Below are 16,259 nucleotides of genomic sequence, written 5' to 3'. Positions count from 1 at the left end.
AAAATATGAAAAAATGAACATTGTAATTTTAATATTTATTAATTATTTATATTGTAAAAAAATAATTATGTCTTATAATATTAATACAATTCTATTTTTTTGATTAAGAACCAAGCAGTTAGAAAGACAACGTTATGTATCACGTAAATGAAGTAAACAGCACAATAATATAAAAAAAAAAATAAATTGTTTAATTCATATATTATTATATTTAGGAACAAAAAATATTATAATTAGAATAATAATTTATTAGATACTTATTTAAGTAAAGTAGATACTTATTTAAGTAAAGAAAGTTTTTAATATAAAGAAAAATATAAATTGTTATAAATACTTTTATTGTTTCAAATTTTATAAAATTGTACAATATATAATTATGAAATAGGTAGAAATAGAAAAAAAATTATTGTTATTTGTAAAAAATAGAATAAATAAATATTTAAAAATTCACAATTATAATATTAAAAAGATTGATTTACAAATAATTTTTAAACGTTAATAGATTAATAATCATATATCTAAAAATGGCAACTATCTGATTGATTTAATAAAAATTTAAATGATTTAATAAGAGTTACCATTTTGAATAATTTAAGAACTATCAATTAAATTTTTTTTTTAAATAAAAATATTGATCAAAAAAATAATCATATGGTCATATTCATCTTGTTATATATAACTTTTTCTATACGATCTTTTTATACAAAACAATACTTTATTAATTGTTGATGATCGACATTTCGAATATAATATCTAAGAAGAAAATTTATGTAACTGTTATTCCATGAATTTGTTTAATTTTATGTTATAGATTTTTTATGTTTTTATATTTTTTTATATTCGTCTTAGTTGCTTCAACAGATAGATAATAGAAATAAGTAACTATATATATTAACTTCGAATCTGCTAAGCTATTTTACCTACAAAAAAACCAATATGACTATACAATGATTTTTACAGCAAACAATTTTTACTTCAAAAAATTTTCAAATAAAATTTTAACAATAAGAAGATTTTTTATTCATTTTTAATTATGTTAGAGATGTTTCCAGAATAAATTCGACTTACACTGTTACGTGACTTTGATGAAATATCATCGATGAAAACTCAATAAATTTCTATTTATTTTATTGTTAAGCTGACTATAGTTCGGCCAATTTCTTTCAACTCGAAAGCGATGATTCCGCATGATCGCCATTACACTTTACTATTATTTAACTGAGGATTACAAAGTACTTCTGGACAATCGTATTAATTAAGGTAATTTGATGCAATTGATTGGCAATACCACTGTCTCAATTATTGAATTGCTCGTTACGAAGTATTGTATTCGAATCTTGCTAAACGAAATTAAAATTGGAAATAAAAAAATATACATATATATGTAATAATATATAAACGATTATTATAACATTGATATAAAATAAATATGAAAATAAATATAAGTAACAATTTTTCGAAGAATAAATAAGAGAGTAATACAAAATATAAAAGAAATTTTTTAATTATTTTTAATTACTTTCTCTAATTTTCATTCTCTAATAGAATTCTATAATTCTATAATGTCTAAATTTAATTAACAAAGTTTTTATCAACAAGTAAATTAACAAGTAAATCACTTTTTACGAATTTATAATAATATAATATTTTTTTTTATTAATAGTAAAATTACAATTTTTTACATATTTTATATTAATTTATGTAACAATTATTTATAATATGATATAAAATATAATAATAATAGTTATTTTACATTATATATGTTTATATTATCATTTTATCATTATCATTTTACATATTCATGTTATTCTTATCGGACATACGTCACCTCTGATGTGATAATTGTATTTTTATCGTATTGAATGTATGTCACGTCAAAATTATTAAATATGTATTCATATATATGAAATTGCATAATTGTCAAATGTACAAATATTTGTTTTTTTCATTTTGTAGTAAAATCACTTTAATTTAATCATATTTGCTTAATCAATTATACAGTGAATAATGCAATGAAAATTGTTAAAATTTTTATATAGAATGTATTTTTATATTAAACAATATAAATATATATCACTATTCATAAGATTTCTAGGTAAAGTAGCAAGATTTAATAGCAAGTTATTTCCAAAACATTGATGTTCACTAAGAGTAATATCAATAAATTTATATATAATACAAATGCCTAATAAAAAGTAAATTGTATTCACAGAACTAAAACTTTTTTTGTATTAAAGATATTTCAATTAGGATAACATTATTTAATACTTTTGTTCTCATATTTATATTCGTATTTTCGATTTAGCAATCGTCATTCATTTTTTTATCAATTGCGAAAAATGTCGCATTCTGTAGATAAAAATAACGTTCAAATCAAATTATGATTTGTTTTTTTAGATAAAATCCAAATATAATTTATGGTAATATACAAAGCTTTCCTTTTATGATTTTTTATGTTTTAATTATTTATTATCGCGATATTAATTTTTCTATTGCATTATTGAAAAATTATTATCCAATTTACGATAATCATTTTCATATCGCTCATTTGGAATTCATTCATTGGAGTTTTAAGAAATCTTTTTTTATAATCCTAAAATTAAAAAATGCATTTTTATAAAAGTTTGGATTGCATGGAACGTGTTGCCATAATTTTCATTTGAATTTTAAAAAAAACAAATTACAGCCCCGATTTTCAATTTGGATATTATTTCCAATGATATGTTTTATAATTGATAAAAAATGAAAGATGATTGAAAAATTGAAAATATGAAATATTAGAACTATTTAATGTTAAGTATTTAATAATCACCAAATTTCATTGAGATACTTTTAATACATAAAAAGTTTTAGGCGAATTAATTTATTTTTTGATTTATCCTTGTATAAATTATGAAGAAAATATTTTAAACATGATAATAAAAATAAAAATTAGCAAAAAATATATATTTGAACGCATGTTTAAAAAAATATAAAATTAAAATTTCAAAATTCTTTTCAAAAATTAATTTTGCAAAGAATTTTTTATATACATAATCTGGAAGATTGATAGCAAGCGTTTTTTATTATTGAGAAACAATCATACAATTTTTATTTTTTCATTTCACAATAATTCTACAATAGTAGCGATTGCTATTTCAAAAATCTTATTTAACTTTTTAAAAAACTTTTTGATTCTATCAAATAATTTATAATTACTTCGAAAAATTATATATCATATATTTATTGATTATTAACAATAAGTTGTTAATAATTGTAATTATAAAATTGATTTTCAAATAAGATAATTCAATTAATATTTGTTTCTGATATCATCTTAATTTTTCTGAAACTTAGAAAAACATTATTAATAACAATATTATTAAAAAATTTGTAGACAAAAATCAAATAGATTCATATAAAATTTATAATTAATATTATTTCTAATAAAATTTTTATTTCATCGAGAAGATAACAAATAAAATAAGGAAATTAAACCTTATTTTTTGATTGTTGTTAATTAAATAAATAATTAATATAATATTTACTTTTGGATTAATCTCTATTTTTTGTTATGTTCTAAATTTTATTATTTCTATTATCTTTTAAAACACGATGAAATTTGTAAAAATATATTGTTTCTATTTTTAATTAAATTAATTAAGATAAGCAATTGACTAATAATATCTACATCGTTTTATTTATCTCGGAAAATCTAAATAATGTAAAGAATATTGTTTACTATTTTAAAAACTTTCAAGATAATCAAGAAATTACATTTTATATTTTAATTCAACGGGCCATCATATTATAGAATAGAATAGAATAAGATTTTCATTTTCAATAAATAAATTTCTGATATCAAGCATCTGATAAGAAATTTCTATGAAATTTCTATCTCTAGAATACATATTGGAAGTTGTTATAGAAATAAATTCGTAGATAATTATATCTTATATCATTAAGACATCTATATTTGTCAATATATGTAGTTTAATGATTCAATTTTACGTAATTTTACTTGAAAAAATAATTCGAAAAAAATAAGAATAAAATTTTTTAAGAATAAAATTTGATTTTTTTGTTTTCAAATAAAATAAATTCGAAAAATTTCCAACTAAAACTAAAATTGGTTATTTTCTATTAGATATATAATAGAATATATAATAGCATAATAGGATAGATAATATAATCTAAAATATATATATTAATCTAAATCAATAGTAATTAAACATATATGTATGAAAATACGCAAAAAAAAAAAAAAAAAAATAGAATAAAGTTTTATCATTTAAGTTCCTTTAAAGTTTTTCTTTAGAAAGAAAATTGAACATATAAAATCAAAAAGTCATGTAATCAGCAAATTTTAAAATTTTTTTAAAAATTAATTTTTAATTTTAATTGAGAAAAATTTATTTTATATTTTTTATTTATTTTTTACATAAAGTAATCATCTATTGATAATTCACTCGTATCTAATCCGAAAATAACCAATTTTAGTTATATTTTTCAAACTTTTCGAAACGAAAACGAAGCCATAAAATAAAAAAATTTTATTTTATATTTTTGATTTATTTTTTTCATGTAGACTCACTCTCAGTTTGATTATACCATTTGTATATATTTCTCGTCCATTTCAATTTACTAACCTAATTTAGTACTTATCTAATTTAATCTTATTTAAAATTTTTTCTGCTTTTGAATTAGAATGAAAAAATTTTAAGTTGCTTTATTTGAAAATGAAGTTTCAAATGAAAAAATTTTATTTCACATTTTCGACTTATTTTTTCACGTGGAATTATTCCATTGTATCATCAAATAGGATTTTATATATCTGACGAAATTTATATTTTCAATTAATATTTCTCGTAATAAAAAACATCTTTTTCAAAAATAAATTACCACCCTTTCATTTTTTATAATTCATTCACAAGATTTCATTAAAATTACTTTTAATCAACGTTGTAATTTTATAATTCGACTAAATTTTGTAATGCAATTTAAACAGAATTTTTTCTTGCAATCCTTAATAAAATCAATGAAACTTTCACGGAAGGAGATGAAATTGTCTTAAAGAAGAAAGAAGAAAAAGTTTTTATTTACTGTTTCTCGTTGTGATGTTTTCTAAGAACGTTGATTGGTGTCTGGTCATAAAATCATGGATAAAAATGTTAAGCCCTTTATAGTTGCACAGCTTTCATCATCGCCTAGCAACGGAACTCGGTCGTCTTTGAAACAGTAATCTAGTTATCAAGACTTCGATCTTCGGTTGCTTAATGTGATATCGAATACGGAATGATGTCTTGCAATTCATCAAATAAGTTTTTACATTTCATCGTACTCTGAGTAATCTTAAATATTGATGGAGAAAAATATAATTTTTCCATTCCATTCTATTTATTGAGAAACGACAAATGAATATATCGTGAATAAAAATTGAAGAATATTATTGCTATTATATTGAGATATTAAAATTAAAATTATTTTTAATTATTGTCATTTAACATAGAAATTTTTTATTTCTATTAGAAATATTACGTTGTTAATATAAATGTATGTTTGATTAATTGGAATCTTTATCAATCGAGATTTTAATCATTCGAATTGTTTTAGAAGTTATAAGTAAACTGTAGATTTTTATACAAATATATATTATATATTTTACATATTTTACATAGTGAACAATATAAATAAATATATTATATATTATTTTTCTTTATTATATATTATATATTAATTTTATTTATGTAATAATGAATTTTTTTTCATACATTAACTGAATATTTGATTTAACATAAAAGCAATTTAAACGAATATATGACAAAGAAATTGTTTATAAATGAAAAATTAATAAAATAAAAAATTTTGATTGAATGATAGAATTAAAAATGAGTAAGAAAAGTTCTAACAATAAATATTCATAAAAAGAAATATTTGCTACTATATGAAAATCATTTTTTTATACAAAATTTTTATTTTTTTTTTCTTGATTAAGCTTTATTATTTTATCTTGTGAGTACTGAATCTTTTATTAATTTTTATTATTTTATTATTCTATTTTGAATTTTTAATACTATTACTGATAATTAATTTCAAATAGAAGATTATACTTCATTTAAAATAGAAAACTGCATTTCATTTATATGTATAATTATTTTAATTTTAATTATTGCATTTTTATTGTATTAAAACATTTTTAAAATAATTTTTTTATTAATAATTATAACAATATATTAAAATGTATATGTATACAAATAATATCCAATCAAATTTCGTATTACAAATTTATAAAAATATTAATATCACATTTGAATAAAAATCGTTAAAAAAAAAAATTAAATGAAAAAAACTAATATTTTAAAAATTATAATTATATAATATTGGAAATTGTATTCGAAATTGAAAATTGTATTTATAATACATGATATTTTAATGTAAATTAAAGATTAATATCATTTTTCACTAATATCATTTTAAGGCAGACAATTTTAAAAATTTCTTTCAACAAAATCTTTTTCATGAACCAACATCAAACAATCAACGCAAGATTCAACGTTTAATCAAAATCCTTATTATGAATTATTATGAATCTTAGTTTATAATAAACTATTTATATACAATAATCGATATTAATAATCGAAATGCTTGTCTAAGCTATTACAAATTTTTATTATCTTCGTATCGACATCATATCAGTATTTTTCAGAATTGCAATATGATGCAATGATATATAATTTTATTTCAAATCATTGCATATCTATATCAAAATAGATATAAATATAAAATACATTATATATATATATATATATATATATATATATATTGATCAAATATTTTCTTTTTCATATATTGAATTTTTATTTTTTTTCATATTGAATCTTCTTTTACATTTTATTATGAATTTGAAATTAATATTATATATATATCAATAATAATTTCACTTATTCGTTCGATAAATTTTTGGCGAAAGAATTTTTTAAGATATTTTATTATTTTTTAGTATTACTTTTATAAAACATTAATAAATCCAAACTTTTGATTGGTAAAAGATATTAAATTCCTGATTTTAATGAAAGTCTGATTGTATGCAGAATATAATAGATTATACAATTATTTTTTCGACGAACATATTTTTAAAAGATTTATTTTTACAAATCTTTTGATCCAAATTGAAATTGAAAAATTCATAGATAATATTAATCGGCAAGATTCATGCAAAGAAGCGTTTCATTTGCTATAATTCGATCTCCGGTCGGTTTAGTTATTGTCGCGTTCTGACGATGTTTACCGGAAACTTAATCTCGTGAAGTAATAGTAGAGAGGTATCACAAACAGACTAAGTACTGCTTCATACCTCGAGATTCGTTATAATTAATCGGATTAATTTTATTTCCTCTGCTGTAGGAATAATCCATAATAATAAATTTTTAGTGGTTTGATATTTACAAACATTAGAGAAAAATATAAATTGTATTTTGAAATTAGATTTTTTTGAAATTTTTTTTTTTTTTATCTCTTAGGTCGAGATGTTGCAAAGATTATGGGATTTAATGTTTTTAAAAAATGAAAAATCAGAAATGGGATAAGAATTTTAGATGATTTTTGAAAAATAATTTATGTATAAGTATATATCTATAATTGGAATGTATAGATTCTACTTTCATTCTTTTTTTCTTTTTTTAAACAGAAAAGGATATTAGATAGGGATTTAAAAATTGAAGAATGCTAAAAAAAGGAGAAAAAGAATTTTAGACTTTTGAGTAAATATGATATATCATAATTGAAATATATATGAATATTATTGTGTCTTTCTTTTTAGATTTTTTTTTCTTTTTAATTTCTTAGAAATGTTACAAAGTTTTATAAAGATTAAAGAATTTTGAATAAATTTTAAAAAATATAATGTTATATGTTATTATATCATAATTTGAATGCATTACATATAACATGGAATATTGTAATTATTATAATAATATAGTAATACATATAGTAATATACAATAATACATATAATAGTAATTATTAAAAATATAAATTAATTATGATTTTAAGGTTTTTATTTGCAATTAAAATACAAATACTTCGAAATCTTAAAAGTTTTATTAGTTAACAATATAAAATATGATTTTAAGGCAATATATGTAGATATCATTACTCATTGTTTTCTGTTTTGATCTGTCTATGCATTGTCAATTAACGTTCATCATTACTGTAAAATTATTTAAAGAAATCCTTTCACTGTTGTTCTTAGAAATTAATATCACATCATTATCATTATAAAGCTTATTATCTTACGTGATCTATCTTATATTTATAAGAAACAAGGCCATTGAATAAATAGAATTTGAAATCCTATCTCTTAAATAGACGTTAATTACTCAGTTATTCAATATCATTTCCTTCGTAACAAGTTATTTGAAACTTAATCATTTGCTTTGTGATATCGATTTTATTGTAAATTACTATCACTTTGATTCTGTGGGTGAAAATCTAATTTATGAGACTAATCATTTTATCATTAATTTATCATGTATAAAATATAATTTTAATATTGAGGATTGTTAAAAATTATCCCAATAGATTTATTTAATAATAATGAGAGAGAAGAAATTTATTCAATTTAAAATCTAATAAATAAAAATTATTGTAAATAAATAACTTAATGCTAGCAAAAAATATAATAATACAATAATACATAAAATAAAATTACTACATCTAAGATCATGAAGGATTAATGGCTAACTTTATAGCTAGAGTAAAGAAATCCGAAATATCATCATTATAATAATCAAAAGAAAAGAGAAAAATACTTAATCAATGTATAATAGCTTAAAATGAATATGATATAAAATCAATTGTAATTATAATATTTCTAAGAATTATCAAGAGCAAAAAAGTAAGAAAAAGATGAAACTTTTTTTAATATCAAAAGACAATATCAACATTTTTTTTATAATTTCTCAGCTAAAAATTTAAAATCATTTTTCCAATTGTGCTTATATACATCGAGTTTACTGCTAATTTTATTGTTAATTTGAATTTTATTGTTTTATTATAATATTATGATACCAATTTTAATCTGATTTCTTTTTTAATTTCTCGAATTTTAAATAATCCATTAATAATTCCAAACGTTTGATCGATAATGTATTTCTCCTGACAAAACCTCCATTTTCTCCAATATAAAACACATATCCACCATTATACAAATGATTTACCATTGCATCAATGCCTCTTTCTCGATATATTCCAAAGGATCGCCGTCCATTTTATCCGTATTCCAACTCAGGACCACGTTTTTCACGCATCACCCTTTCAACTATCGGTTCATAATCGTGCACCGAATTCAGAAAGCAACCATAAAACACGGAAATCGGTGGCAAAGCTAATTTCGGCTATCAGTGAGCACTAGGCAATGACGATTTCCCACTTATCTGCTCGCGCACGTTTTGCTATCTCGATAATACCCTCTTCTGCACGCACGTAAACACGCAACCTCCTCGTTACCCTCGAAACCGACCGGTCAGAGATCTGTGGATGAGATTAAAATCCGATGATTACGGTTACGAAAGCGGCTTACGAGCATGTGAATTACGAGCTAGTTTCAAATAATGCAATCAAAGATTATAGATGGATCTCTATTAAGATATATTTTTTATTTTCAATTAAGGATTGATTAGCTTCAAAAGAAGAATTTCATTTATCATAGCAAAATATTTAACCTAACTTATTCGATAAAGAAAATTTTGTTCATTTTGTTGTCATTTTTTAGTATGAATCGAGAATGAATAAATCATTTTAAATCCTGCATTGTAAATTATATAATTATTTTGTAAACAAAATTCAATATTGAAAAATTCACTTTAATACGTTCGAAGTATGTATATGAAAGATGAAAAAAATTTTCCACATATTCAGCTTTTCTTTGAAATACGTGTTCTTCATACAAATATTGTTATCAGTATGCAAAACTATTTTGAATTTCGATGCATTTTTCGCCGTTTTATAACCATTTTTTTATACTTATCGGAAATCAATATCTGCCATCCGAAGGGAACTCCCTTCGATTTTCTCGAATGTCTTAATAGACAATTTGAAAAATCAAACTGCGTACAAATTGCTGCAACAATTGACTTAAAACACAAAAATTACAAAAGTATACGGAAGGGGAAGAATCATAGTAATATAAATTACATGAAAATTATTTTGAGAAATTCATATTGATATTTAAAGAAAAACTTTCTTTCTTTGTTACATTTTTATATTTTTCAGTTTTTAATATTGATGGTTGGCTTGTTGATTGATGATTAATTTGTAATTAATATATAGAAATAATTTATATTATTTAATTAGTTAACTTAAAATCATTACATCATTATTCTTCTACATATAAACTATAACTTTCGATATTACTTTTTATCAAAACCAAGCAATTAACATTAAATAATAAAAATAAAAAAAAATACTTTTTAAAAGCAAAAATAATGTACACTTCCAATTGTCTACTTTTTCTTTACAAAGATTTATATTTATATTTTGGGAAATTTTATCAAGAATTTTATTGGTTATGTTTAATGATAAATCATTGGTTTACGAATGGATGGTTTTATAATTTCACTATCATTCGTTTGTTATAAATAGAAATTTTCAAATATCTTTAGATTTGTATATTTGTTGATTATTTGTATATTTTAATTGAAATTCGAATATTTTTTTCATTTTTTAATAACTTTTCTTTAATAAGGATTTCTTCTTTTGTGCAACAATAAAAGTTTCAGGTCTTTTTCAAGATTAAGTTTTTTTTTATGTTATATTAATTTATGTCTTTGAAATTCTTTGCATTCGAATTTTTTTACAATAATAAAATTTCGATATGAATTTTTAAAAAATGATTTTTCCACTATTTATGTGTTTCTTTCTTCTCTTTTTTGTGTGTCTTTTAACTTTTTATATTTGGAGATATATATGCACATTGAGAATATATTAAATTTGAAAAAATAATATTCGAAAATTAATTTTTCTAAATATTTTCTTCTTTTACATTTCTTTTTTCATCTACTTACTTTGTTTGGATATTATTTTCGTTTTCATGCATATCGCTAATATGCTAAATTTTTAAAATCAATATTCCAAAATTTGCCATCAAGATAAATATTTTTAGATTTACATCTGAATTACTATTATTTTAAAAGAATAAAACAAAAATATTTTTTATGTAACGATTGGTAATAACATTCATTACAAACAAATAATAAATATAACTTTCTTAGATTATCAAAAAAAAACGAAAATTACTGATAGTGAATGAAATCTACACATTATTTGAGAAATTACACGACAATAAAATTGCACTTTTTTTGCAAATCATTTCGACAACAAAATATAGATTAGATTAGACTCGAGTTTATAAAATGTAAATTTTTTTTTAGATAGCGTCAACATCATTCGGTATCTCTATCAAATGATAAAATACGCGTTATAAATTTAACAAAATTTCAAATCATGAAACAATACGAGTATAATCGATTTCCCAATATATTTCAATGCTCTATATTCGACGTGTCGGATATTGATTAAATACAAAACGAGAAATCGATAATCGACATTTCAAATGACATGTAATGATTGCAAAAGACGCACAACTACTCGTTTTCCACGGGAAATCGAATAATACTTTCCGATTGAATGGTAGAAACAGAAGCAATAAAAGTCGCATTGGATAGTGCAATAACGGCACAATCGATAACGATTGTCACAGTTAAATTAATATCAATTCTTCTCCATTTAATCTCTTTATTTCTTAGAATTCTCTATCGAATTTTTTTCGATTGTAAGAAGCGATATAAAAATGAAAAATAGAAATAAAAAAAAAAAAAAAAGAAAAAGAAAATTTGATGAAAAAATCAATTTATTATAAACAACGAATAGCGATAGCTAACATTTTTCCTTTCGTTTTCTCCTTTCATTCATCTTTTCTTATTAATTTCCGCGGAACTTTGAATTTCTCTTGAATCAAAGAATATGATTAAATAATATGTGACAATCATAATAGAGATATTAATTTTAACATTAATACAAGATAATTAATTTCATAGAAAACATTTTGTCAAACACCAAATTATGAGTGATATATGCTGAATGAGAAAAAAAGAAAAAGAAATTTTTTCGCGTAACATTTTTTTTAACATTTAGATAATAGAAAGAAAGAAAACACTAATATTTCCATACATTTTATCGCTATTTATCGCAATTTACACAGAAGTTGAAGAATGCTATCGTTTCGATTGCTGACATCATTTTATTAGGTTGGAAAAATTCGTATTAAATATTTGAACAAGTATTTCCGTCGAGTGATTAAAAGAAAAGTCAAAAAGTATTTAGAGTAGATGAAAATTTAAAAAATAATATTAATAATTAAAATAGAACACAAAAAATGACAAAAATCTTGGAATTTGTGTTATTATATTATTTGAAATTTAATGTTAATATTATTTTTCAAGTTATATTATAATTTAGTTTTGCATTACATGAAAATCAGATAGTTCTATTTCTATTTGATTTATTAATTGCAAAAGAAAATTACTTAAGTGCTTGATAAATTTCAAGTTGAATTTTAACAAATATATTAACTTTTGTATTTTTTTTAATCTCTAAAATCATCTTTTTAATTTTCTATCTATCCTTTTAATTTTAACTATCGATCAAGATATAAATTATCGATAGTTTTCAATACATTACAATATTACAATAAAAATAAATAAAGTTGAAATTATATTGAAATTATATTATACTGTATTTCAGCTATTTGTATTTTATGTCATTCATATATAAAAATATTTTGAATATATCAAAAATATCATTAATTCATAGATAATCGTTAATAATATTTTTAATAATAATTTTGAATAAGAAAAAATAAAAATTTTAATTATTTTTATCTGTTATCATTTTAACAATATTATCGATATGATATTGAATTATCAATAACATATTATCAATATTATCGTTAAAAATTTATCAATAATGATAACGATTTATCAATAATTACTTTGAATATCTATATCGAATGAATGTCTAATTCGAAGGAATTGCATAAAATATTATTTGAAATAGTAAATAAATAATTCTATTTATTTTGAAATATAATTTTGAAAATGAAATATTTTGATGTAATATGTTTTTAAAATAGTATTTGAAAATAATATTTTATTTGAAAAATAAAATCTTGAATTATTTTAATTCATTCCAATTTATTTTATTATTTTAAATTTATTTTAAATATTATTGCTGAAAAAATAATTATATAAATTCAATACATTTATAAGTGCAAAGAATTTTTTATTATACTGTGTACTGAAAATCGTGATAAATTGGTTGAATAATTTTCCTAAAATAATTTTTCTATTCTATTAAATATTTTTACATCTTCTAATTTCCTTTAATAGTTCAATAATAGAAACTCTTAAATTTTAGATCAAAGAATGAATCGCATCAATCCATTGTATTACTTGTGAATTGACCCAATATTTTAAATAAGAATTAAAATTATTTTTTTAGATATTTATTTTTTTGTTAGAATAAAATATTTTATTTTGCTGTTCAACTTTTTAAAATGAAAATATTTTAATTGCCGAAATTTTACATTTAAAATATCATTTTATTTAAGCTAAATGGGGTCTAAAGTATTAAATAATATTTGAAATATTTATTTCGCCAAAGATTACGTAACTCTGGCTCGAAGCGATAAGTCACAATACAAGAACGTAGAAGAAAAGGGATCACGTAAAGGAGGATTAGGTAGAATGAAAAATCTTTCGAAAGAGTGAAAAACTCACAATCACCGAGTTGCTCGAAATCTTTTGTTTTTAATGCTCGATTGTTCCAGGAGATAGAAGTTGCAAAGTATCGAGGTCATTGTCCGACATTTTTAAGAATATACTATCTCAAAATTTACGAGACTAAGCCGTGTGACTTTTATGATATATTCTCGTTGTAAATTTGCGTTAAATTTTTTAATACGTTTGTAAATTTATGTACTGTGGATCACAAACAAGTAAAGTGAGGAATATTCTATAACTCGAAATAAAATGTAAAACAAAAATTTTGTAATTGTATTAAATGTTTTGTTTTTCTGAAAAATATATAGTATATATATAGTTTGAATTAAAATTGAATAACTGTTTAAAATTAAACCAAACGATTTGAATTTTTTTGAAATATTAAAAGAATTAATTTAGTAAATATTATATCATATTTTTAAAAAATTTTTTAAAAATTGTTGTTGAAATTGCAAAGAAAAAAATAAAAGTAATTTTTTAATTTTTAATACTTTTTAAATATTTTAACTTGAATTTATAATAAAGATTTAGAGCTTTTTTAAATCTAAATAAATTATATAAATACAAAGTTTGAATTAAAATTTATTGATATATGAAAAGAAAACTATAAAAAACTATATAAAAAAATATATAAATTTTCAAATCTATTACGAGTAATAGATATAGAACGAGTAATAGAACGAGTGTTGTAAATAAATTTGAATTTGAGCATTTTCGATTATTTATAGCATACAATAACAAAGCTGATTCTAAAACTTTATGCATTATATATTTATTATTTATTTATTTATTTATTTAATATCTCAAATAAATTTAAGTCATTGCATTAATTTTAAAAAAATGATTTTTAGCATTTTTTAGCATGCAAATATTTTTATTCTTTACTATATTTGAAAATAATGTTACATATTTAAACTATTTATTAATATTTATTTTTGTACAATGCCGTTTTTATTTAAAATTTGCAATCGTTAGTTATTATTTTAGTTTTTTTATTATGGTAATATCATTAAAAATGTTTTTATTAAAAATTCAGATTGATGAAAATTTCATTATATTTTTCTTTTTTATAAGTTTTTCATTCTCATTTTGTACAAATTGAAAACTTATTTCAATAAATAATTTTTTTTCGTTATTTCCAGTATATTACAGATTCGTTTAAAAAAAAAAACAAATAAAAAGAATCGACTCGCTCGAATAGAAATTTTATCCAATGTTTCATTTATAATATTTCATATGTATCCTATTTTCGTTGCATTATTTCAGACAAATTAAAACTTGGTTTAAAAATTTTTCAAGTAAAATATATTTAAATTAATTAAAATTTCACATTTCATTTATTAATTATTTACTTATTTTTATTTCATTTCCTTGTTATTATTTTTAAATAAAATATTATATGTGTCACATATTTATTAAAATTCTATTCTTCAAGATTATCAAATTTTATTTATTTTATCAAATTTTAATTATTCTAATTACACAGAACTATCATGATATTGTTTCCAGTCTACAGGTAAGGAAAAATGACGGAAAGACAACCGATTTACAAATTGATCTACTTTAACGCTCGTGGTCGTGCCGAGCATATCCGTTATATATTTGCATACGCTGGCATTGACTATGTCGACGAGAGAATCCTCAAAGAACGCTGGCCTGAATTGAAGAAATGTAAGTTCACGATATCGATTTTTTACTTTTGCCGTTCAATATTAAAATATTTACGAGAGAGATTTACTTTACTACATAATTCTAAATAAAACAATTCCTTCACTACTTTTTTTTGTGAAAATACATGTTTCCTTTAAAAAAAATATAAAAATTTCATTTTATAATTGCTTTTAATTCTTTGCATTCTGTTTTTGATTTTTACAATAATTTTCTATATAATTATAATACTAAGTATAAGTAGGAATTATAATATTCAAATTAGATTCGCTATTTTGTAAAATAATTTCTACAATTATAGATTATGAATATATATATAATAATTTTTTTCTGGAAAAGATTATCATCTCATCTTATAATATTATATAAAGATTTATTTAAAAGATATATTCTATTTACGAACAACTACATGAATAATATATAATTGATATATCTATAATATGAAATAAAAGATAGTTTAAAATGTAATAAATTAATACTAGAATTTTGATTGCTGTTTAAAATGTTCCAAATTATTATATATATAATAATTTTTATATATTAATTTTATATAATTTTCTTCATTCTTTTGTATTAATTAAAAAAATTGCATTAATGAAAACTTAATGTAATAATACATAATTTTCCTTTCATTTAAAGAAGCTGAATGTGTTAAATTAAATTTATATATTTTTCAGTCAATTTTTAAAAAAAATAGCTATTCTTTTTTAGAACGGACAAAGAGAATATCATTTCAAATTCCGTAATGGTATATTATCTTCTTTAATCAAATGGT

General features: G+C 20.4%; 1 protein-coding gene across 4 annotated transcripts in view; it reads left to right on the top strand.

Annotated features, from left to right (window-relative positions):
- LOC100863967 (glutathione S-transferase) overlaps positions 1–16,259 on the top strand; it is a 64,944-nt gene that overhangs the window by 41,868 nt on the left and 6,817 nt on the right. For 3 of the 4 annotated variants that reach the window (XM_086903144.1, XM_003694284.4, XM_086903145.1), the window contains exon 2: positions 15,326–15,487. In XM_086903144.1, the coding sequence (XP_086759270.1) occupies positions 15,343–15,487 (145 nt within the window). In that variant the 5' untranslated portion in view covers positions 15,326–15,342. The remainder of the gene's footprint in view (positions 1–15,325; positions 15,488–16,259) is intronic. The other variant, XM_086903143.1, reaches the window with a different exon arrangement.

This window comes from Apis florea, unplaced genomic scaffold (assembly GCF_048593485.1).
Source record: "Apis florea isolate Af1SG1 unplaced genomic scaffold, ASM4859348v1 contig_2291_pilon, whole genome shotgun sequence".
Classification (NCBI taxonomy): Eukaryota; Metazoa; Arthropoda; class Insecta; order Hymenoptera; family Apidae; genus Apis; species Apis florea.
This window is presented reverse-complemented; position numbering and strand designations above follow the sequence as displayed.